General features: G+C 54.8%; 1 protein-coding gene and 1 long non-coding RNA gene across 2 annotated transcripts; one reads left to right on the plus strand and one right to left on the minus strand.

The window, feature by feature from the left end:
• Positions 1–1085: 1085 nt before the first annotated feature.
• On the minus strand, positions 1086–4277 carry LOC133927252 (uncharacterized). Its single transcript, XR_009911305.1, has 3 exons — positions 3425–4277; positions 2631–2764; positions 1086–1398 (listed from the first exon to the last, which is right to left on the minus strand). It is a non-coding gene; the product is annotated as an uncharacterized LOC133927252 (long non-coding RNA).
• An 18342-nt stretch (positions 4278–22619) lies between these two features.
• LOC133925998 (uncharacterized) lies at positions 22620–24600 on the plus strand. Its single transcript, XM_062371733.1, has 2 exons — positions 22620–23830; positions 23918–24600. Exons 1-2 carry the CDS (start codon positions 23179–23181, stop codon positions 24565–24567), a joined length of 1302 nt encoding a protein of 433 aa, XP_062227717.1. The 5' UTR covers positions 22620–23178; the 3' UTR covers positions 24568–24600.
• The last annotated feature ends 612 nt before the right edge of the window (positions 24601–25212 follow it).

The raw sequence follows: 25212 nt of genomic DNA on the forward strand, positions 1-25212 counted from the left end.
ACTCCTTTGGGTTGCAAAAAGACGAATGAAATCGAGTAAGGGGTATATATAGGCTAGAGATCCAAATCTAGTCGCTGTCTAATCACTCAAACTTTCTGTGAACACCGGATGATCCGGTGTACACAACCTTGTACACACTGAATAATCTGGTGTGTTACCTTTTGCAAAAGTTGGCCCTGGCAGCTGTTAATAGTCGTTGCCTGAATTGCTTCGGTGATCTTCAAATCACTACACCGAATCATCCGGTGAGTTCATATCTCCCTGCACTGAGACACCAAGTCAGAAAAATACTTCGTTGTGTTAAAATCCACAACACCAGACCATCCGGTGACTTGAATTTTCTCTCCTTTAAAAAATCCAATGTTCTGTTAAAAACACCGGATCATCTGGTGTACTAAATGTACGTGATGTCGCCTAAAGGAGGGGTGAATAGGTGTTTTATGAAATTTGAAACTTCACGGCGGATTACGGAGTCCGGATACTTCAGGTCAATCCGGATACTCCAGGTTATATAGGATCCAGATACTCCGGGTGAACCCGGATAGTCCAGAAATAACAGGAAATCGAAAACTATGAATATTTAAGCGAATCTAGTTGAGTCTATGAGTTACCACATGTTCTAATTGATGTATGAGCTTCTTTTCAACAACCACTTGTGGTCACAAACTTACAAACAAGTAGATTGGGGCAAATAGCCCAAAAGATCAACTAGAACAAGAAAGTATACAAGAAAGTAAATAAGACAAGTATTTATTTCTCGAAGTTCGGATCTAACAATCCTACGTCTCTGTTGAGGTGCTCATAAAGAGCCAGGTCTCTCTGAACCCTTATCCTCACCGAGTGACCTCAAAGATCGAGCTCGGGGCTTACTCAACCTTCATCTTCCCTTGCGGAGGCAAGGATGACATTCACAAACTTCTCAGGGCACTCCACAAGCTTAGACGCTCTCCGGATGATGTCTAATCATTTAGGAGCTCGGAGCTCCAAGAATAACGAATGCAAGTCGACGGCTTGACGAAGAACTCAAGTGCTCATAGAGATGGATTTAAGCTCACTAGCACTCAATCTCACTTTCCAACTGTGACGCCCCGGGTAATTAGATTACCCGAAACTCCGTGTTTCCACTGTACTTGTCCCATGATCAGTAGCAAGTACACACGGTTACAACAGTGATATCACATCCATACATTTTACAAGGTGAAAATATTTAATTGGATTAAATTTACAACATTATGACCAACTGGTCTACAATATAAAAGGATATGCAGCGGAAAAATACAATGAAATAGATTCAAATATCCAGCGGGTGTGCCTCAAACCCGCCCACAGGCAACCGACTGGGAGTTGAATCCTAGAAAGACCCGATATCATCGCTTCCATGATTTCCTGGCATTATTTCTGAATAAACAACTTCAGGAGGCAAGCTATATATATTGCAATGATACAATAATGCAGGTTGAATTGAAGGATGGCCAACATATCTAGTTTTGCATAAATGCCTTGACAATTTGGAAAGTACACAATATAATAAATTCGCAACGTAATTTAAACAGAGCAAAACGTAAATGATAGTGCAAATAAATAAATAATAAGAGCTTCATGTCTACCACAGACCATGAAGATCGATTCTCCATCTAGACATACACAATACTTACACTAGTGCCTACAAGTGAAACCCGACATCCCAAAACAAATAATCTAAACCATGCAGCCTTTCCTAAGGGGCTCTTGACCGCGAGCTCGGCTATTCGAATAGATTTATTACTCTGCAGAGTTTGTACACTTTACCCACACGACATGAACTTCCCTTTGGTGGTACCCGTCGATACCGTACACTCTGCACGTTGGGTGTACATAGGGCGTCATGACAAAGCCGTTACACCGATTAATCCTAACCATTGCTCCTCCCGATTAATATTATTCCCTCCGACTAAGTACCCCAGAGGCAATCCCACTAGTCCAGAAGGTATTAATCGTTATGTCGGCAAACTTTGATCCCACGCGTATAGCCATGGGAGTCCCTTCGGATACACCCACCTCGTGGATTACCCGCACATACACACCAAACTCCAAGAAGCAAAGGTAGAATTATCCGGGTTAATAAGCTAGGGCCGTCATCCATACCGGCACATGTGGTTGTACTGTTTCCCTTAGTTCCGGGTACAAGGTACCGGTCCTCATACAACACGAGCAGGTCTCCACCTATACACTCTTCTGTGAGACGACGCTCACCTTCCAACACACATTGACATAAACCTGCCCGAATCTGAACAACAACTCAAGTTTCTCAAAACAACAACTTAACTATTTTTAACAAATCTTTTCATATCCCAAGTGATAGTATGACAACCAAATAAATTACCATAGACAGCAAAGCTAAGCATTTCTATCACATCTTAGTCCGATTCTACCCAAGTGACATTATCATGTCCACCCAAAGCCTAGGTTAACAATGGTAAGGTTAACAAGTTCAAGGAGAGTTGACATATTGATTCAATTAGGTCATGACTACCATCCCAAATAGCAGTTTTATAAAACATCTGCGTATGCATAATAAATTTTCATAATCAATGCATAAAGTAAATTTAAACACTGGGCCCAAAATGATCAAGGGATTGCTTGCCTCTCACCTTTGTGATATTTCTGATCTCTATCCTTCATCATTGATCGCACTTACGTACACGCCAAATACTTGATCGATAAATACCGAAAGATGCAAATAAATCCATCCAAGAAAATCCACAGCAATGAACACAAAATATTTCTACATGAAAATAAAGAACATGATTTTAGATGAATTTTGCAATAAGAATCGTGTTAATCGGAGTATGAGTGAAATGTATTTTTCTTGTGTAAAGTTATACCGACAAAGATTTTTAGAAATTAACAATGTGAGATCAAAACATGTGCTAAAACAATGGCCAAACTCATCTAACATGCTGGACAACATTTTTCTTATAAAGTATCCTATTTATACATATCATTAGAAATGGATTCACAGACTTTAGAAATTCCATGATTAAATGGCGAATTAAACAAGATTGATCACATTTAAATCATCACAAAACTTAATCTGAAATTTTCATGAAAACTTGCATTTTTATACTTTATTCCTTGACAGGATAAAGCTAATAAAAGTGGTTTCACATTTTTAGAATATTGCATTAATTAACTGTAATTTAAATAAGTTGAAACACATTCAATTAATTAATTAATTTTCAGAAAGTATTGCATGAGTTCTATCATTTTTAACATGTATATTACAACAAAACGAAACTAACAAACTTGGTTTCATATTTTTCGGAGTTGTATTTATTTTACTACGAATTATACAAGTGTTAGTCATTTTGAGCAAAGAATGTACAGTAGCAGAGAAGTTAGACCGAACTATTAGCTAGCTACTGGAATGCAATTCGAAGCTCACCACAGGGTTAAGAAAGATGAGGCTGCGTGCAGGTGCAGTGATTAGGCCATGGGGATGAGCGGCATCGGAGTTGCTCGTTGCAGCTAGAGAAGGTCCTGGCGGCGTTGGCGTGGGTGCTGGTCGGCAGCAAGTAGTTCGACGGTGAACCACGCTGGGTGGCTCCGGGTTGCATGGTTGCCTAGGCCGGCGACGCAGGAGGACGACACGACAGCGTGGCGTCGCGGGACTTCAGCGCGATGCAGCTGGGCGGCCAGAACTTGTCGACGCGTAGCGAAGCCCGGCCAGCAGCAGCAAGAACACGGCACAGCAGCCAGCAGGAACTCGGCGGCATCCACCTGGGACGGCAGCTCTCGGGCTCGACCTGGCACATGCCCGCCAACTTGGACAACAGCAGGGAGGGCAGGCGTGGCAAGGCTCGCTGGAGCGCGACAGCAGACGACGGAGGGGCTCCAGGGGTGCTCCATACAGCAGCTCGACGACAGAGAGGCTGAGCAAGGCAAGCACATGCGCGGGAGGAGCGCATCGGGAGGGAGATGGTGTGCTGCTAGCTATGATTGAAAGGGAGCAAGAGCTGAGCTGCTGCTTCTGTGCTGTGCTCTCAGTGAAGACCACGCAAGGAGAGAGAGCAGTGAGAGAGAGAAGAGTGCAACAAACAACAGGAGGGAGGAGATAGAACTGAGAGAGCAGTGAGGAAGAGCTGCTCGGGAGGGAGATGAAGTGCCGCTGTGAATGGAAAAGGAGCAGAGAGGGAGCTTCTGCTGTTGCTGCTTGTATGCACGAGCGTGAGGGGATGAGCCAAGACACAGAGGAGATAAGGATGAGGAAGACAGGCGCATGGGAGACGGCATGGTCATGGTCCTTGACTGAGACGAGCACAGGAGGGGAAGAGAGCAAGGCGTGGCGCTCGTCCGACGGCGAGTTCAGGAGCAGTATGGCGAGGAGAACATAGTCGAAGCTTCCCGAGCGTGGCTGTGGCAGTTGGTTTAATTGAGCTGGGCCTAAGGAGAGGAAATGGGCTAGGAAGAGAGAATGTGGTCCTCAAGGTACGCATCTATTTTTAGCTAATAAAATTTTGATTTTTGAAATCTATCCGGATGCGCTCAAAAAAAATCTACCAAAATTTACCAAAATACTGCAGACCATAAGGTATATCTGGTTAAATTTTTATAACTTCTGGCTAAGCCGATTTTTCTCAAAATTCAAAATAAGATGCTATGCATATAAAACATGATTTGTGATGCATAGAAAAATTCAAGAAAAATAAAAGAAAGAAAATCTTATAAATACATTAACACCAAACAAATCAACCATCACAGATTGAACACGCCAGATAAATTCTAAAAGAATCAAATTTATACTCTAAAATTTTAAAGAAACTCGATCTCTTGAAAATTAAACCCGTAGTCTCGCATTAACAACGATTAATTATCTCAAAAACTACAGCTTATGATTTTGGGATGTTACACCAACCCACACTCTCAAATCCTTGTTAGAATTAATGCACTAGAGGAGTGGGAGGACTCTAAAGAGGCTATGAAGTCTTTTGTCCCGAGTTGGTTCAGCAGCAATGAATGCCCAACCTTCAAAAACTATTCGTTACAATACCTTTTGTACTTACCCAGAGTATTCGGGTTCACCCGGAGTATCCGGGTTGACCTTCGAAAGCTCCACAGAAACCTTTGCCCGGAGCCCTATCCGGAGGGTCCGTACCTTCACCATATCCCGGAGTATCCGGGTCTACCCGGAGACTTCGAATTGGGCACTCAAGCCCAAACAGAGAGCTTGACTCGGAGTTTAACCCGGAGACTCCAAGCCACTGACAAAAACAAGTGTTCTATGATATTTACTTGCATAACTATATTATAATAACACTTAGTTTATCTTATTAAGCCTTAATCCATTCTAAAACACACTAATAGCACTTTATACACACTAATCATATAATAATAATATCATTAGCTAGGTACCAACCTGCATCCAGCGAGCCTAGCTCTGTACAAATGACCAAAATCTATGTTTGCTTAGCCTAGCTGAGAGACCATTTTTGCATCCTGCGAGCCAGACCCAGGGTGGCATACATGCAAACAAACATATATCTGTATCTCACAAGCCAGCTAAGCCACATGCAAGCAACCAATCGCACCCTAAACTGATCATTTGATCAACCAAACCCCAGAACTTGTTGTCATGCTCACATGACCTTGTAGTATGCCAAGGCCCAAGGGATGCATGATAGGGAGCTGTCGGTGTATTTAGAACCAGGGGTCCCTAAGTCCCGAGGCCAGACCGGCCGTCCACCACATATCACCACCCTGCAAGATAGGTAGAAACAGAGTGCTCGGGAGAGAGTGCTCGGGGCTGCACGTGGCAGCCCCCGAGGACTCGGTGCCCCGAAGGTCCCGCTGAAGTGCTCGGGAGAGAGTGCTCGGGGCTGCACGTGGCAGCCCCCGAGGACTCGGTGCCCCGAAGGTCCCGCTGAAGTGCTCGGGAGAGAGTGCTCGGGGCTGCACGTGGCAGCCCCCGAGGACTCGGTGCCCCGAAGGTCCCGCTGAAGTGCTCGGGAGAGAGTGCTCGGGGCTGCACGTGGCAGCCCCCGAGGACTCGGTGCCCCGAAGGTCCCGCTGAAGTGCTCGGGAGAGAGTGCTCGGGGCTGCACGTGGCAGCCCCCGAGGACTCGGTGCCCCGAAGGTCCCGCTGAAGTGCTCGGGAGAGAGTGCTCGGGGCTGCACGTGGCAGCCCCCGAGGACTCGGTGCCCCGAAGGTCCCGCTGAAGTGCTCGGGAGAGAGTGCTCGGGGCTGCACGTGGCAGCCCCCGAGGACGCGCAAGCTCGTTCAAAGACTCGAAGGGCCCCGTCGTCAGGGTGTCATCCAGTCAAGGGCCCGATGCCGCATTTAATAGGCGCGCGTGGCCTGACATTCTGACATCCTGACATTCTCGGCTGCCCACGCCCCAGTGTCAGACCCTGCCATGCAATGGCAGGGGGGCGTGGGTCCATTAAATGCACGGGTCCCGTCCCGTTTTCGCCTGCGCGCCTCGGGATAACGTCGCCAGAATCGAAGCGCTCGGCCTGCCACCCTGCCCTGGCAGGAGAACAGGACAGGGTGGGCGCACCGGGCACCTCTGAGGCTGTCCGGTGGGCCCTTTTCAGAGCACCCCGAAGCTTCCGCAGCGGCTGGTGGTCGAATGCACGCCGCCTTCCTCCACCGCCCCTGTCACTTCGCCAAAATGAAATGATTACGCCTTTCTCCGTGGCACCTGGGCATTCGCGTCCCCTCTTTCCCATTCAGGATATGTCGAGGTCGGCGCATCTATAAAAGGAAAGGATGGAGGACACCGAAAGGAGGAGGAAAAAGGAGAAGAAGAGAGTCAGTCGAAGAACAAGAAGACAACAGCCCCCGATCGCAAGACGATCAAGAGACCAGCTAGCTAGAACATAAGAGCCTCCAGCTCTTTGTAAACAGCTCTCCTTGGAGAACCAGATATATCCTTGAAGGATCCCCTTCAAGGATAGATATAACACTCATACAGGAGTAGGGTGTTACGCCCCCGCGCGGCCCGAACCTGTTCAAAAACCCGGTGTACCCGCAAGCCAGCGCATTTACTTCCGTTCCCGCTTTTTTCCCGTACAAGCTTTTCTAGGATCATCCCCCCGGCCGAATCTCTAAAGAGGGGTCTCTCGGGATCCCTGCGACAGGAGTTCACTCTCCGACAGCTGGCGCGCCAGGTAGGGGGGAATATCCCTAGATTGTTTGTTTCCCTTTTTTCTCCACAGGAAAAGATGGCCGGTGGGCACCGTCTCCAGCGCTCCGGCTCCACTTCCAGTAACGGAACGCCGCCCCACGACCAAGAGGTTTTTCCCGCCCAAGGGGATCAGGGCGCTGGGCCCATCAGCGCCGCCGCTGCCGGCGTGCTCTCCGACCCCCAGCAGATGGTCGGGGCCCCGGCCGCTAGGTCCGCCTCTGGATCCCGTCGAGCGCCGCCCCGGCGCAGGCTAGCTTTTAGTGAGGCCAGCCCAGGGAGCGCCTTGCTTGCAGCGCAAGCCCTCCTCAGGCACCCTCCCATTCGGGCCACGCCAAACACTCCGGAAGGCCGGTGGATGCAAGATATCGCCGCTTTGGTCGGCACCGCTCGTCGCCAGGTGCAGGTCGAGAGCCCTCGCGCCACTTTTCAGCGCGGTGCCGCCAGAGTCGGCTCCTCAGCGGGCAACACCCGCACGGGCCGAGGGGCCTCCAGGCGGAGCGCCATCCCCCAGGACGTATCCGAGGCCCGGGACCTCCGTTTGCGTCTCGACGAGCGAAGGGGCCACGAGGATGCCCGGGTCACTCTCGAGCGCCAGCGGGAGACACGGCAGGGGGTTGGGGCAGAGGACCAAGCTTCCTCTCTCCCGGTCCACGACCACCGGGGATCCCCGGCTCGCCGTTCCTCTCCACCAAGAACCCCCGCTCGTGCTGCGGGGTACGGCACCGGTTGCCGTGCCTTTACCACCGAGCTCCGTCGGGTGAGGTGGCCTTCCAAGTTCCGCCCCGAGCTGCCGGAGAAGTACGACGGGTCCATCGACCCCGTCGAGTTCCTCCAGATCTACACGACGGCCGTCCAAGCGGCCGGAGGCAGCGAAAAGGTGATGGTAAATTATTTTCATGTTGCCTTGAGGGGTTCCGCCCGCTCCTGGCTTATGAACTTACCCCCGGGATCTATCAGCTCCTGGGACGACTTGTGCCACCAATTTGTGGCCAACTTTCAGGGTACGTTCGCACGTCCCGGGCTGGAGTGCGACCTCCACGCCGTCCAACAGCAGGAAGGGGAGACGCTGCGTCGATTCATACAGCGTTTCAGCCAGGTTCGCAACACTATTCCGCGAGTGGCCCCCCATGCTGTTATTGTTGCTTTTCGGCAGGGCGTACGTGATGAGCGGATGCTCGAGAAGCTAGGTACGCACGAGATCGAGACCCCTGCGGAACTTTTCGCACTGGCCGATAAGTGCGCCAAAGCTGCGGAGGCCAGGGCATGGCATGCTCCTCGCCCCGCTTCCGATCGACCAAGTTCTTCCCGCTCTGATAAGCGGGAAAAGAAAAAGAGGAGGAAGCGCGAGGCTGCTCCCGTTGAGCTAGCCCAAATCCCCGCTCACGGGGAGCCACAAGAGCCCGATCGCCGGCAAGAGCGTCGGCCGGATGCCGATCGGCGCCCCGTCAGGGCCCCTGCTCGGGCTCCTTCTCGGGCCTCTGCGCCCGCGAGGGCCCCAGCGCCGGCTAGGGCGTCAGCTCCAGCAAGAGCCCCGGCCCCTGGCCGGGCTCCTATTCCAGCGAGGGTCCCCGCTCCCGCGGGGCCCGAGCCAGGTAAATGGTGTCCCATACACCTGACCAGATGGCACGACCTCACAGAGTGTCGTACGGTCAAGGGACTCGTGGAGCAGCGCCAGAGGGAGCGCGACGAGTCTCGCGGGGGAGGCAATACCGAGGTCATTCCCAACAATGCCGAGCTCGGCTTCCAGGAGCCCGAGCATGCGGTTGCCTTCATCGACGGAGGCGCCTACACACCCTGCTCGCGCCGTGGCATCAAGGTCATGCGGCGCGAAGTATGCTCGGCAACCCCAAGCGAGGAGGCCGCAAGACCCCTGAGGTGGTCGGATGCTCCGATCACGTTCAGCATGGCCGACCACCCCGTCAGTACTGCAGCTGTGGGGCGGCTACCTCTGGTCGTATCTCCCACTGTCTGCAATGTCAAAGTCGGCAGAGTGCTGATCGACGGTGGTGCCGGCCTCAACCTCCTTTCCAAAGAGGCTTTTGAGAAGCTGCAAGTACCCTCCCGACGCCTAAAGCCGTCGCTCCCCTTCTGTGGAGTAACGCCCGGACACTCCCTGCCCCTCGGGCAGGTTGAGTTGCCTGTCACGTTCGGGAGCCGGGACAACTTTCGTACGGAGTGCGTCCTCTTCGATGTCGCGGAGCTCCCTCTCCCCTACAACGCCATCCTCGGGCGTCCGGCGCTCGCCAAGTTCATGATGGCCGTGCATTATGCATACCTTACGGTTAAGATGCCCGGCCCCGCAGGCTCTATCTCCGTGATCGCTGACTCCGGTGGCGCTGTCTCCTGCGCCGAACAAACCTACATGGCCCTAGTCTCAGCGCAAGCCGAGGCTGATGGCTCTTCAGGGGGCCCGGGACCCTCTTCATCCAGACCCCGACTCGCCGCCGACACGACTGTTCCAACGAAGGAGGTCAAGGTGGGCGAAGACGCTACCCAGGTTGTCCGTATCGGCAGCGACCTGGGCAGCAAATAGGAAAGCGCGCTGTCGCCTTCCTCCGGGCTAACGTAGACGTGTTTGCCTGGCAACCGTCTGATATGCCCGGGATCCCTAGGGAGGTGATCGAGCATCACTTGGCCGTGCGTCCGGACGCCCGCCCAGTGAAGTAGAAGGTCCGGCGGCAGGCGCCAGAACGCCAGGAGTTTATCCGCGAGCAAGTCCGCAAGCTCCTCGACGCCGGATTTATCCGAGAAGTTCTCCACCCCGACTGGCTAGCAAATCCAGTCATCGTCCCGAAGGCCAACGGCAAGCTTCGCATGTGCGTGGACTACACCGACCTTAACAAGGCTTGTCCTAAAGATCCTTTCCCCTTACCTCGCATCGATCAAATCATAGATTCAACTGCGGGATGTGATCTTTTATGCTTCCTAGATGCAAATTCTGGGTATCACCAGATTCGCATGGCCGTAGGGGACGAGGAAAAAACTGCTTTTACTACCCCGGTGGGGACTTATTGCTACATGTCAATGCCTTTCGGCCTGCGCAACGCTGGATCATCCTTCCAGCGCGCCATTCGTATCACACTTAACTCGCAGGTTGGCCGCAACGTCGAGGCTTACATCGACGATCTCGTGGTCAAAACCCGAGACCGCGCCACCCTGCTCGAGGACCTTGCCGAGACTTTCAACAGTCTCCGCTCTACCCGCCTCAAGCTCAACCCGGAGAAATGTGTCTTCGGGGTCCCGGCGGGCAAGCTCCTTGGTTTCTTGGTCTCTGGCCGAGGAATCGAGGTCAATCCGGAGAAGATCCGGGCCATCGAGCAAATGCGACCCCCGGTTCGACTCAAGGAGGTCCAGCGCCTCGCCGGCTGCATGGCCGCCCTCGGGCGCTTCATCTCTAAGCTCGGGGAGCGGGGGCTCCCCCTCTTCAAGCTTCTGAAGAAATCCGGTCGTTTCGACTGGACGCCGGAGGCCGAGCAGGCCTTCCGCGACTTAAAGAAATACCTTACCTCGCCACCCGTTTTGGTGGCTCCTTCTCAAGGTGAGCCCCTGCTGCTTTACGTTTCGGCCACTCCTCAGGTTGTGAGCGTAGTATTGGTGGTGGAGCGAGACGAGTGTTCAGGGCCGGGTGCTGGGTCCCAGCTCCCAGAGGCCCCCGATCACTCACCTGTCCTCGTGGCTCCCCCGGAGCGAGGGGTCGAGCCCGAGCACACTGCTCTTCCTAGCCAAGGAATCGAGCTCGAATGCCCGGCCAACCCCGACCATACCGCCGACCCTGGGAGCTGTAGCAGCCCCCCGGGTGGGGCCACCGTCCGGACCCGCCGGGCACAGCGTCCGGTGTACTTCGTCAGCGAGGTCCTCCGGGAAGCTAAGACAAGGTATCCTCAGGCTCAGAAGCTGCTCTATGCCGTGCTCGTCGCCTCCCGGAAGCTGCGCCACTACTTCCAGGCGCACAAAATCTTAGTGGTTACCACTTATCCACTGGGACCCATTCTCCGGAACCGGGAGGGCACCGGGCGCGTTGTCAAATGGGCAGTAGAGCTGGCGGAGTTCGATCTACACTTCGTTAGTCGCCAGGCAATTAAAAGCCAGGCGCTCTCCGACTTCTTGGCAGAGTGGACGCCCGTCCCCTGCGTCGACCCAGAAGAGTTTTCTGCCTATCCCGGGCGCGACGCGCCCGGGTACTGGGTCATGCACTTCGACGGCTCCCTCTCGCTGAAAGGCGCAGGGGCCGGAGTGGTTCTCACCTCCCCAACGGGTGAAGAGCTCCGGTACGTCATACAGTTGCATTTCCGCGCATCCAACAACATGGCGGAGTATGAAGGTCTCATCGCCGGCCTCCGGGCTGCGGTGGGGCTCGGGATTCGTCGCCTCCTGGTCAAGGGGGACTCCCAGCTGGTCGTCAACCAGGTCTCCAAGGAGTACCAGTGCACGGATCCTCAAATGGCGGCGTACGTGGCCGCAGTCAGGAAGCTCGAGAAACGCTTCGATGGCCTCGAATTACGGCATATCCCTCGCCGCGACAACGCTCCGGCCGACGAGCTCTCTCGCCTGGCCTCATCACGTGCGCACGTCCCTGCCGGAGTCTTTGAAGAAAGACTCGCACGGCCTTCCGTCCTGCCTGCCGAACAGGATGAAGGGGAAACCTCGAACTCAATTCAGGGGACCCCGGCGGTGCCCTCAGTGGGAAACCCCGTCAGGGCGCCGCCATCCGGCGAGTGCGCTGTGCTCACCGAATGTTCTCAAGATGCCTCGTGGATGTCTGACATCCGAGGGTACTTGAAAGAAAGGTTCCTACCCGAGGATGAGGCGACTGCCGAAAGGGTTGCTCGGCAGTCCAAACGCTATGCCATGGTAGACGGGGATCTCTACCGACGTAGCGCAGGAGGTGTCCTCCTAAAATGCATCTCTCGGGCAGAAGGCGGCGATCTTCTCGCTGAGATCCACGAGGGCGAGTGCGGTGGCCATTCATCGTTCCGCACGCTGGTCGGGAAAGCCTTCCGGCAAGGTTTCTACTGGCCCACAGCTCTCCAGGATGCTTCCGAGCTGGTTCGGCGCTGCAGGGCATGCCAGTTCCATGCAAAGCAGATTCACCAGCCAGCTCAGGCTCTCCATACCATTCCCCTGTCATGGCCTTTTGCGGTCTGGGGTTTGGACATTTTGGGTCCATTCCCCCGAGCGGTCGGGGGCTATGCATACCTATATGTCGCTATCGACAAATTCACCAAGTGGCCGGAGGCAGTCCCAGTCATCAAGATAACCAAAAGCACGGCGCTCCAGTTTGTCCGCGGTATCACTAGCCGTTTTGGTGTCCCCAATCGGATCATCACCGACAACGGCACCCAGTTCACTAGTGCCTTGTTCGGGGACTATTGCGAGGATCTTGGCATCAAATTTTGCTTCGCTTCCGTCGCTCATCCTCGGAGTAACGGGCAGGTCGAGCGTGCCAACGCAGAGATACTAAAGGGCCTCAAGACCCGGACCTATGACGTGCTCGCTAAGCACGGGAAGGGATGGGTGGATGAGCTGCCAGCCGTGCTATGGGCCAACCGGACTACGCCAAGCCGCGCTACCGGGGAAACTCCTTTCTTCCTCGTCTACGGCGCCGAGGCGGTCCTCCCCTCCGAGCTTACTCTAGGCTCCCCTCGAGTGCACGCATACTCTGAGGGCGAGCAGGAGCATCAAAGGCGCGACGACGTAGACTACCTGGAAGAGCGCCGGCGGCGTTCTGCTGTCCGAGCGGCTCGGTACCAGCAGAGTCTGCGTCGTTATCATCTGCGTCACGTCCGGGCCCGGTCTCTCGAGGTGGGGGACCTAGTTCTCCGGCGCATCCAGTCGCGCGAAGGAATGAATAAGTTGTCCCCTGTGTGGGAAGGTCCTTTCACCGTAATTGCAGTCCCCCGGGCAGGTTCTTTCAGGTTGGCGACGGAGGAAGGGCAGCCACTCCCGAATCCGTGGAACATCGAGCATCTTCGACGCTTCTACCCGTAGACGGTCAAGCTCGCGGTTCAGGTTGATAAGGCCGGGGGCTTCTCCCCGCCCGAGCAGTCTGGAGGCTTCGCCCCGTGTGGTAAATTGCTGTCACGCAACCTTGTAAATATCGTACATTCAGTATTTTAATAAGCAATCACTATGTCAAATTATATCTCTGGATTCCCTATGTTTAATCTGTCTGGTGAGGTGCTCGGTTGTGCGAGAAAAAGTTCGCTCTCTCATTTTTTCCCGTTGACAAAAGAATCCCAATCGGTATACATGCGAGCAGTCGCCGCTGACTTACGTCCGACATGGTAGGCTGTGGTGTTCGGTGTCGTGACGGGCTCCCGGGCACTAACCGAGTTTCGGGGCGCTCTGAGTAATCACATCACTCGAGCTGCTCGAGTAGGCCGGAGCTCAGGCCCTCGGAGCGGGCTGTCGGTGCTCGGTCTGGCCTGTCATACCCGGGCGCCACCGAACCATAGGACCTCTAGGTTATGCCTCTGTCCGCCTTTGTCTGCCGGTTCGGGTATTCGAGAGGTCTCGGGTCGAAAAAACGAGAGCAGTCTATGGCAAGTACCGCACTAACAGAGCGCACCAGACAAAGAAATTCTATATTCTCTCTCTTAAGTCACAGGTCGGCAATCACAAGCAGTTCGGCCGCGAGGGCTTCAATGCCCCGGTCTCTGGTCGGCCCCAAGGGTCTTCGGGTGGTCCTACCGCCTAGGCTTGGGTGGTCGAGATCACCCGACCCTAGGAGCCTCGTATGACTCTGGGCGCTCGGGCGCTCCGTTGAAAGGATCAAGTCCCCGGGCCCCCGAGCTCGGAATCAACCCCTTCTGGGTCGGCTGGCCGGAAGGCCGACGGCTGTCCGGTGAGTGGTTATGTTCAGACAAGTCTGCTTTCAGTAAATTTATGTTCCCGAGTCATTCTCGGGGGCTCTTGCGCTTTAATCTGCTCGGTGAGGTGGTCTCTTGGCACGCAAAAACCCTGCCGCGTGTCGGCTTTTTTCCAGAACGACAGAGCGGCTCGTAGAAAGGAGTACCGTGCGTGCGGTAACGTCTGACCGAAGCCCTTCGTGGTGGTCGTGGTGTTCGGTCCGCTCTTAAGGACCCCGAGCACTACCGGGTCCTCAGGTGCCCTGGGTAATCCTATCACTCGAGCTGCTCGAGTAGTCCGGAGCTCAGGCCATGGGGGCAGGCTGTCAGTGCTCGGTCCGGCCCTTTTTGAGCCCGGGCACCACCGGACCGCGAGGACTCTTGGTCACATTCTCGCTCACACGCGTCTCCCTTCTACCGGCTGAGTGGTCGCAAAGTGAAAAGGTGTCCGCTGGGCACGGCGTGTTCCGGGCAGGGCCGTTCCATCTCCCGAGCAAGGGAGTCTGTGTCTTTGTTTCTTAAACTAGGCAGTACGGACTCGCGAGAGCTTGAAGGCTGGCTGCGCCAACGCCAGCAACCAGAACAACTTCATTTCTCGGGGATGGGAAGGTCGGGAGCGGCCCGACTGAGTACTCCTCGGGACTTCCAGGCGGAGCGCCAGAGGAAACATCAAGCATACAGAGAAATTGGAGTTGCGAGCCCAAGGAAAAGCTGCCATTATATTCACAAGACATAGACAAAGCATTTTTCTAAGGGTTCACTCCTAATATTCACTCCTGCATCTACAACAAAAGAAAAAAGGGGCGCCGAAGGCCTAGTCAGCGGCAGAGGCGTCGGCTGAGTCCTCTGAGTCGTCCCCGGGGGCTGGCGGTGGCGGCACCTCTCGCCTGAAGCCGGCCGCCACCGCAGAGGCGGTACTCCTAACCGCTGCTCGGGCGACCTCCTCCTCAGCCTCGACCACTCCCTCCCGCGCCGGCTCCAATGGGAAGTCCGGGTCCCTGCTTCGGTAGCAGGCCAGGACATGCTCGGCCACGGCTTGGGCCAAGCCACGTCCCTCCCGGGCGGCAAGTTCCTGAACTGCCCAGGGCAGGGTCTCGAGGCGCTCGCAGACCTGCTGCAGCTCCAACACTTGTCGTGCGGGGCCGTCGCCCTTCGTGTCGCCGACAAGCCGCCCAAGACCACCTTTCTCCATGGCCCGTCGCATCCGCCGGAGTATATCCTCCAGCATCTGCACGAGGTTGACCCGCGAAACAAAGGCTGCCTCGAGCTTCTCCCTGGCGGCCCGCAGCTGTGCCTTAAGTCCCTGGTCCTCGGCCGGACCGGAAGAACCGCCAGCTGCGGCGGGGACGGCATCCAGCTTCGCCTTAGCCACCACCTCGGACAGGGCTTGTTCACGGGCGGTCAGTTCCGCCTCGTGTTTCGCTTTTTCTTCCGCCCTGGTAGCCGCGGTGGCCGCCGCGGCAGCGGCTTCGCCTTCCCGGCGACTCAGTTCGCCCTCTCGGCGATTCAGTTCGCCTTCCCGGCGACTCAGCTCATTCTCCCGTCGGGCCAGCACCTCCTCCTGCTGGACCACCGAATCCTCCCGGGCTCCGAGATCAGACGCTAATAGCTCGTTATCCACTTCCCGGATGGAGACGTCCTCTTCCCAGCGCTTGACTTCTCCTCTGATCTTCTGGAGGTCGTCTTCCCAGCGCTGGAGGTCGGCGCGCGTCGTCTCGACCGCGCCCTCTCGGCGGGCCAGCTCGGCCTGCCGCTCCTCTGCAAGCCGTTCCCGGGCCGTGACTGCCGCCTCCCTCACCTGCGCCTGCCCCATCCTGGCAAGGGCCTCGGCAGCCTGCTGCCTCGACGCCTCAGCCAGGCGGGCGGCGTCTTCTCGTTCCCGCGCGGCCTCTGCCCGCGCGGTCCTCAGGCCTTCTCGTTCCCGCGCGGCTTCCGCACGGATGTCCTCCAGGAGCTTCTGCTCCCGCGCGGCTGCCGCACGGGCCTCCTCTCGGGCGCCCGCCAGCTGCGCCTTCTCCAGTACCAGGCGGGCGTGCTCGGCCTCGAGCTCCCCCTCCTTGGCCTCCACCGCCGCGCCCAACTGCCCGACTGCGGCTCGGACGCCTTCAATGGCGGCCAAGAGGGGATCGGCAGGCCGGCCAGGCACTGCGAGCGCCGGTGGGTCCCAGGCTTCTCCGCCGGATGCCTCCAGGGGGGCCGAGCTCTCCACAGGGCCCTGTGCCGCCATCCGCCCCGGGCTCTGCCTGCCCGGGGTAGGCTCCTCCGGAGCCAAGGCCTCGGACGGCAGCTGCGTTCCCGCATCAGCCGCCTTGCCCACCGGCCCCGGCGAGGCATCCGCCTCCACCGTTCTCCGCCCCGGGCTCTCCGCGCCCGGGGTAGGCTCCGCCGGCGCCCTCCCGGTAGTCGCCGCCACCGCCTCTCTCCCTATGGCCGCCACGTCGATTGGCGCCTCCACGTCGATTGGCGCCTCCGCCGTTCCTACACTGACCTCCGCTGGCGCAGCGGGCAGGTTCGGCTCTGGCCTTGGCGCCTGCTCCCTCTCCGTCGCCGCAACGCCTGCGGCCGGCCTACGGGAGACAAGTAAAAGTTGTCAAAACTTAGTTCGGGCCGAAAGGACCCATGGAAAAGCAAGAAAAATGACTCACCGATACCGCCATTTGGCCGCTGGGAGCCTAATGTCCGGGTCCGGTGCCGTCGGTCCGGACCCCTCCCGCCGCCTCTTCCGCTGAGGGCTCGGCTGGGCCACTGCGCGGGCCTCGGGTGCCGCCGCACGAGTCTCGGTCTCCGCCGCGCAGGTCGCAGGCGTCGGCGCGGGCCCCATCCGCACCAGGCGCGGCTCCAGCACCGGAAACGCCGCCGCTGCCGTCAGCGACGGCGGAGACTCCGGCAGCAGGATCAAGGCCCGGGGTCGTTTTCCCCGGTCTCCCGACGTCAACTCTTCAGCAGCTTCAGGGGCGCCCTCTTCTCTGGCGCGGTGGCTACTGCTTGTGGCGGCCCCGTCGCCAGCCTGCGCCGAGCTACCAACAACCTCCTCACCCAGGAGTTCTTCCAGCCCGGGGAGTTCAGAGGCCTCGGGACTCCGGCTTCTTGGCCGGTCCACGGGCCCTTGGGCGTCAAACTCCGGCAGCCGCCTCATGATAGCCACCCGGTCGGGATGGGCGCAGAGCGCCATCTCCGGCCACGGGAGCTCCTCCCGGCGTCCTCCTCCAACCCTCGTCATCTCAGCGGAGTGGAAGGCGTTTTTTGGTGGTGAAGAGAGAGAAAAGGAAGAACGCTCCGGTCGCCTGGGAATTTCCTAGGGGCTTCGAAGCGCAAAGGAAGCAGGAGCACGGGTGCGAGAGAGCGTGAAAAAGGGGAACGGACCGATCCATTCCCCCTTTTATATCTCAAAATTCAAAAACTGCCGCCCCGGACGGTTCGCTCGGCGAAGCGTCGCCTCGGTCGACGCAACTGTCAGGCGAATCTCCCGCCGATCGCACGATGTCAGCGGTTGCCAGGCGTATTTTCCTCGATCTGCGCGGCGACCGCGCGGGCCGCCCGTATGATTATCGTGCCCCTCGGAAGTTGTATGGACACGCGACCACTCATTTTCCCGTTGGGGCATACTTGAGGTCTAAAATCCGCAGGGGCCACCTCTCGAAAGCTTGCCACATGGCATCCGGCCAGCCTTGGCCTCGGTCGCGACGAAGGGCCCATTCGCAGTCTCCGTCCCATCGACTGCCAGCGGGCCCGGGGGCTACTGTCGGTGTATTTAGAACCAGGGGTCCCTAAGTCCCGAGGCCAGACCGGCCGTCCACCACATATCACCACCCTGCAAGATAGGTAGAAACAGAGTGCTCGGGAGAGAGTGCTCGGGGCTGCACGTGGCAGCCCCCGAGGACTCGGTGCCCCGAAGGTCCCGCTGAAGTGCTCGGGAGAGAGTGCTCGGGGCTGCACGTGGCAGCCCCCGAGGACTCGGTGCCCCGAAGGTCCCGCTGAAGTGCTCGGGAGAGAGTGCTCGGGGCTGCACGTGGCAGCCCCCGAGGACTCGGTGCCCCGAAGGTCCCGCTGAAGTGCTCGGGAGAGAGTGCTCGGGGCTGCACGTGGCAGCCCCCGAGGACTCGGTGCCCCGAAGGTCCCGCTGAAGTGCTCGGGAGAGAGTGCTCGGGGCTGCACGTGGCAGCCCCCGAGGACTCGGTGCCCCGAAGGTCCCGCTGAAGTGCTCGGGAGAGAGTGCTCGGGGCTGCACGTGGCAGCCCCCGAGGACTCGGTCCCCCGAAGGTTCGCGCAAGCTCGTTCAAAGACTCGAAGGGCCCCGTCGTCAGGGTGTCATCCAGTCAAGGGCCCGATGCCGCATTTAATAGGCGCGCGTGGCCTGACATTCTGACATCCTGACATTCTCGGCTGCCCACGCCCCAGTGTCAGACCCTGCCATGCAATGGCAGGGGGGCGTGGGTCCATTAAATGCACGGGTCCCGTCCCGTTTTCGCCTGCGCGCCTCGGGATAACGTCGCCAGAATCGAAGCGCTCGGCCTGCCACCCTGCCCTGGCAGGAGAACAGGACAGGGTGGGCGCACCGGGCACCTCTGAGGCTGTCCGGTGGGCCCTTTTCAGAGCACCCCGAAGCTTCCGCAGCGGCTGGTGGTCGAATGCACGCCGCCTTCCTCCACCGCCCCTGTCACTTCGCCAAAATGAAATGATTACGCCTTTCTCCGTGGCACCTGGGCATTCGCGTCCCCTCTTTCCCATTCAGGATATGTCGAGGTCGGCGCATCTATAAAAGGAAAGGATGGAGGACACCGAAAGGAGGAGGAAAAAGGAGAAGAAGAGAGTCAGTCGAAGAACAAGAAGACAACAGCCCCCGATCGCAAGACGATCAAGAGACCAGCTAGCTAGAACATAAGAGCCTCCAGCTCTTTGTAAACAGCTCTCCTTGGAGAACCAGATATATCCTTGAAGGATCCCCTTCAAGGATAGATATAACACTCATACAGGAGTAGGGTGTTACGCCCCCGCGCGGCCCGAACCTGTTCAAAAACCCGGTGTACCCGCAAGCCAGCGCATTTACTTCCGTTCCCGCTTTTTTCCCGTACAAGCTTTTCTAGGATCATCCCCCCGGCCGAATCTCTAAAGAGGGGTCTCTCGGGATCCCTGCGACAGGAGTTCACTCTCCGACAGGAGCAGAACAGTAGCATCACATCACTCACTCCTTGAGCGATATCCTAGGATTTCTTGAGCAAGCCATAGTTTAATCGACTAACAAAGTGACAACGAAGAAAATCATCTTGAGAACTCACATTTCTTTGGCTAAAAATTCTCTGCTACAGTGCCGCACTGCGCGTCTTGTGCAGCACTGCTCGGATGCATGCCACATCACCCCTCTCCTGAGATCTCGAACGAGCGCACAAGCCGTCTGACACCTTCAGCAATCGAGCCGTCCTGCCGAGTCGCTCTGCCTCTCTCATCCGTCCGCCTGAGCAAGTCGCTTCTTCTTCGTGTCGCCCCCATCATGCGGTCGCCGTCAATCCCGAGTTCGCCCTCAGCGCGATCGCCGTCGAGATTGGGTGCCACCCACCTCTCCACCCCCAACGCAGTCACCGTTGAGATTGGGCCCCGCCCTGCCCCGCCTCTCCGCCCCAGCACTATCGCCGTCCAGATCAATCGATGATCGAGCCCTGGCCTTCCTTCGATTGCCACGCCGCCCCTCTTGCCCAGTGTCGCACGCTTGCTCTAGCGATTGCCACGCTCTCTCCAGCACTGCTTCTCTCACCTAGCATTGCCGCTAGACGCAGTCGAGCACAAATCCCGCAGAGATGTTGCAGTCATCCATGGCACGCAGCAAAGGGTCAAGCCCTGGGTCGTCGTTGTGGTGGCTCACATAGAAGAGTAGGTTGCCCTTACTGAATGCCCTTTTTGAAAGGAGGCAAAGATGATTGAGTAGTCTTCCCAAACCCAGCAGAACAAGGGAAAGCAATTTTTCAAGTGCCCCCATAACCATTGTGGGGTGAGCGCAATTGATTGTTTGTTGTTCATGTGTTTGGTTGTTCAAATTATTGAGATTTTCGTGTCAATTACATGTGCAGTTGCCAAACTGTTGCAAACTTTTCATATTCCAACAAGAGTATGAGGAGTACCTTGGCAAGATTGGAGTATTTGACGTGAACTCAACCGCTTTAGAGGAGATGTCGTCCCTGACCTCCTGGAAGCAGCCGCTGGCCTGGAGATTGAAATGGAACTATTGAAGGAGTTGGTTGTGATGAAGAGCAAAGCAGAAGCTAGTAGTGGTGTTAAAGCAACGGTTAGAGAGATGCATGGCTGGGGTTAAGCTCTGTTGTTTCTGCCTTCCATCAACATTGTTCTTGTGTTGTTGTCCATCTTTGTGCTTCTAGGCAACTAGAATGAGTAGGATGCAAAAACTTTTAGACGTAAGTTAAATCTTGTCAATGTGCTGGTCTGACACATAATGGAATGGAATGTGACATTCAATTTTCCAAGTTATGAGAAACTGCAATGTTGTATCTATGATCTGTTTTGTCTAAATTTGGCAGCAGTGTTGCATACATGTTACAGGTCCAGGCTCTCAAGAAAAATTTGGCAACATTTACCCTTATTTACATAATTTAAGAGATGAAACATTGCATTATACGAGCAACCATGGTGGTTCAATAAGTTTGTATATAAGACATGACCATACAGGTTCCAAATACATGTTCAAAGTTAATCATCCATATAGGTTCCCAAATACCATCCAAGTGAACGCTTTCCTGATAAATTAGGATTACAAAAGCATCTCTACTCCTTTATTGTTGCATGATCTAATTCATCATGAAAATGTAATGTTGGAGCAAATGAGACATCTTGATGAAGTCCAAGTAAAAGGCTTGTATATCCTCCTTGAGCCAAAGGACCAACCATGGTCGAAAAATCAGCACACATGTTGGTCGAGAAGTTTGGTAATTTAATATTAGCACCAATGCTTGCATCAAATGAGCCCTACGTAAAAGAAAATATGAAAAGATTCAGAACAAATGCAAGTAAATTTATTGTTGAAAGAGAATAACAAGCCTAGGTCATCTGCCTTACAATCAATTCTTTTGGATCCTAGCCAACTTCTCCATTGCTTGTTGCATTCTTTGGATCTTCTCCTGCATATTACACGTACATAAGAGAAGCAAAAATATTACTATATGTAAAATAAAAAGGAAAAGGTACATGTTTTAAAATATTAGTATATGTAAAAATGAAAAGGAAAAACTCATACACTTGGGAAGATTTTATCCCGGCTTCTCATATCTGAACAATTAGATGTTTATCCGCCTCTATAATACGTCGTTGAGACCTCAACTTATGTGTCTTATTTGGACTAGCAAGATAGTGATTGTGTTCGAGCATATCCTTTTGCACTGTCGAAATTCCTTCTCGACTTATACTGAACTAAACACGAGCATTGCATAATGTCCTTGCAGTAGCATTTTCTTTGGAAGTGTCATGTGATGAGTGAACACCTCATTCTCCCTGGTTGCTGCAGACTATATGCTTTTGATATATAGTCTTATCTGGTCTTAGTCTTGTGGTGCTCTTTCTAATACTAAAACCAATCTTCCTAACATATAAGTTATATATCTCATATGCATCTAACTCTGATTTGAAGACCATTCCAACTTGACGTACAATTACAGATTGATCATGATTATTATCCACCTATGGTACAATGTGACAAAAATTAAAATGATGTATCCACAATATGAAAATTTATGTTACGTGCAATTTGTTTGCGCTAATTACATCGGTTGGCGGCAATGTAGATGTTGAAGACAGTAATGGATGCGCCATCTCCAAGCCTATCGAAGCACCTGCGATCGGCTCGAAGGTAGGGATTGATGATGATGGTCTACTGGTCAATGATGATGAACCAGAACATAGCGTGACATCATCAGCGACGCATTGCTCAGCGGTGAAGGTGGACGACATCAACGACTGGGTCGAGATCGCGGTGGCGACGTTCAGCTTTGGTGTTAGGGCGTCCGACTGCACGGGGGCAGAGTCATTCATGTACTCTGAGCAGAGTCGTCGAGCACGAAGGGTGGACTGATCTTGCTTGCGACACGACAACGAAAGAAGGCTAGGACTCGATTGTCGATCGATTTGGATGGCGACAACGCTGGGGCGGAGAGGCAGGACGTGGCTCAATCTCAACGACGACAGCGTTGGGTGGAGAGGTGAGACGGGCCCAATCTTAATGATGGCCACACTGGAGGCGAAGCTTAGGATTGACGGCAACCGCACGATGGGGGCGGCGTGAAAAAGAAGTGGCTCGCTCAGGCAGGCGGACGACAGAGCGGCTCGGCAGGATGGCTCAATTGCTGAAGGCGTCGGATGGCCCGTGTGCTCATTCGAGATCTCAGGAGAGGGAACATGGTGTGCATCCGGGCGGTGCTGCACAAGACGCGCGGTGGGGCATTGCTGCAGATAATTTTTTGCCCATTTCTTTTGCATTCTACAGTCTACCCTGCAGTCTGCTCCATTTTTTTTATTTGTAGAGCAACCGTTACTTAACTGACACTGTGCATTGTATCGAGCGCCAAAGATTCGCCTGAGCCGCAGCCCCATCTGCGATCCATTCGTCCGCTTCTGGTCCCTTGGAATACCGCGTGGACCGCATCCGCAGCCCAGCGGCAGGGGCGCACGCTCCCTGCTCGACACCGAAGAACAACTCCATCGGCGACACTCCCTCCTCACTTCTTTACTCGTTTCCGTTACCATTGCCACTGGCTGCATGTGCCGGCGCGACTGTGGCCCTCTCTATTTGAACTTTGAATCCATGGAGTCTATTGCATAGTATACTGAATGCTATACATCATGATGAACATGGCCTCAAGCTAGGGCGGGTTCCGTTTCTCTTTCCTTCTTTTCTTTTTTGACCAGCATGAGGACTGAACTCAATGGAGAGGAATGCATCACGTAGTAGTACTCCAGTATTGAAGTGATTCGGATACAGTTGTTGCCTCTTTGGCTTCTCGAGGCTCTTCTCCTCTCCTCATCTTGTTGGTGAATCTTAATTTTGCTATGCTTTGGTTAATAAATAGTACTGCCTCTCAGCAGAAATCTGGTCATACACCGAGCTGTTCTCGAATCTGGTCATCCACCAATAAGGGAGTGGAAGCATAAGAGGAAGATTGGAGAAGATGGCTATGGTGTGGTGGATGGCGCTCAAGAAGTCCCTGAACTGCAAGTCCAAGGATTCTTGCGATGTGATCAAGCGGGACGACTCGCGCGGCGGCAGCACCAGGAGCATCAAGAAGTCGTTTTTGCGGCCGTCGTCGTCGTCGTTGTCGTCGTTGTCGTCGTCGCTGCTGCGGAGGTCGGGATGCTCGCGGTCCGTCTCCAACCTGCGGGACGTGATCCACAGCCAGTACGGCAGCAGCCGGCGGCAGGAGCGGCAGCCGGACGTGCCCAGCGGCTGTGAAAGCCCGAGGTCGATCGGGAGCAACGACGTCCAGAACGCTGTGACGCACGACGTGCTGCTCGCGGCCAGGGGGCCGTCCTTCGGGCGCGAGCTCCGGATGGGCAGCCCGGGCCGTGGCGCCTGGGCCGGCGGCGGGATGCCGTTCCAGCACAGCCCGCTCCTGCTTCGGTGCAGCACCACCCCTCTTTCTCAGAGGAAGTCCCCGCGCGCGATGTCGCCGCTGCGCCGTGAAGCCGGCGACGGCAACGCTGGGGAAGGATCGCCCATTCCCGCCAGGGCCTCCTGCGAGGTCAGCCTCCGGTGTCCCCACTGCGGCGGCCGCTTCGCCAACAACGATGCCCTGGAATCGCATCACCTCGCCAACCACGCCGGTAAGCGCCACCGTCTGTTCCATTCCCTCGATCCACGCATCAAGAATTCAAAAGCTGTGCTACATTTCATGCCTCCGATTCTTGCAGTCACCGAGTTGGTGGACGGCGACTCGCCCAGGAGGGTGGTGGAGCTCATATGCAAGGCCGGGTGGCCGAAGCCCGAAGGCGCGCTGGACCTCATCGAGCGGGTCGTCAAGGTTCACAACGTGGAGAGATCGGTGGCCCGGCACGAGGAGTTCAGGGAGACGGTGATGAGCAGGGCGGCGAAGCTGCCCAAGAAGCATCCGCGCTGCATCGCCGATGGCAACGAGCTGCTCCGGTTCCACGGCACGACTATCTCCTGCTCCCTCGGCGCCGGCGGTTCGCACAGCCTTTGCACGTCGGGCAGGTGCAACGTCTGCCGCATCATCCGGCACGGCTTCTCGGCGACGAGGGAGGCCAAGGACGGCGTCGGCGTGTTCACCGCGTCCACGAGCAAGTGGGCGTTGGAGTGCATCCAAGAAACTGGCGCCGGCGGTGGCGAGGCCGGGACGGCGGGCGTGAAGCATGCGTTGCTCGTGTGCAGGGTGATCGCCGGAAGGATTCACCGGCCGCTGGAGAACCTGCTGGACGTCGCCGCGCAGCCGGGGTTCGACTCTGTTGCCGGCAAGGTGGGCGCCGACTCAAGCATCGAGGAGTTGTACCTGCTCAATCCGAGAGCTCTTCTCCCGTGCTTCGTGGTCATTTGTAAATCTTAGATGTCGCGATTGGGTTTAGCGATCATAGAGAAGCATAAGGCCCTCTCCAACAGGATTTGCAAAAATTTAGGATTCTAGTGCTACAGTACTTTGCGAGGTACTGTAGCACTAGCAATTCGTCTTCAACAAAGTCTGTATTCAGTGATACAGTACTGTTACAGTGTTAGAGATAGGGGATACTATAATAGTATTTTGAGAATAAAAATTTAAGGTAGTTATTAGAGATGGTCTAAGATAAGATTTAGCTCCATCCTATATTTTATTTTGGACAATGATTTGAGTTACTGTTCAGTTCATTTAGTTGCTCCAGATGATGTACTTCTTGTGTACATTCTGCTTTGATCTCGTCTTTCATGAGCTCCCATTATACTCCTGATTGAGTAAACTAGCGCATCAACCTGTGCGACTACACAGGTTAGAAATTTAGTTTACGGCTGAATTATAGATATTTGTATTAATAATGGTTGTATGTTAAGATACATCAACTATTTATATTTAAATATTAGAATGTAAAATATAAATATAATTTTTGTTCATAATATTTGAATCATGTTTATTATTTGTGAATAGATCTAATTTATAATTTTCATTTTATGTGTTATGCAAATTAATTTTTTATTTGTTTCTTGATTTTTTGAAATTATT

Source organism: Phragmites australis, chromosome 8 (genome assembly GCF_958298935.1).
Source record: "Phragmites australis chromosome 8, lpPhrAust1.1, whole genome shotgun sequence".
NCBI classification, from domain to species: Eukaryota; Viridiplantae; Streptophyta; class Magnoliopsida; order Poales; family Poaceae; genus Phragmites; species Phragmites australis.

What these genes read in the sequence shown, in the direction of transcription:
- LOC133925998 (XM_062371733.1), top strand. Translation starts at nt 23,179, where the DNA reads ATGGCTATGGTGTGGTGGATGGCGCTCAAGAAGTCCCTGAACTGCAAG. An exon ending in TCACCTCGCCAACCACGCCG is followed by an intron (nt 23,831 to 23,917) that starts GTAAGCGCCACC and finishes CGATTCTTGCAG; the next exon opens with TCACCGAGTTGGTGGACGGC.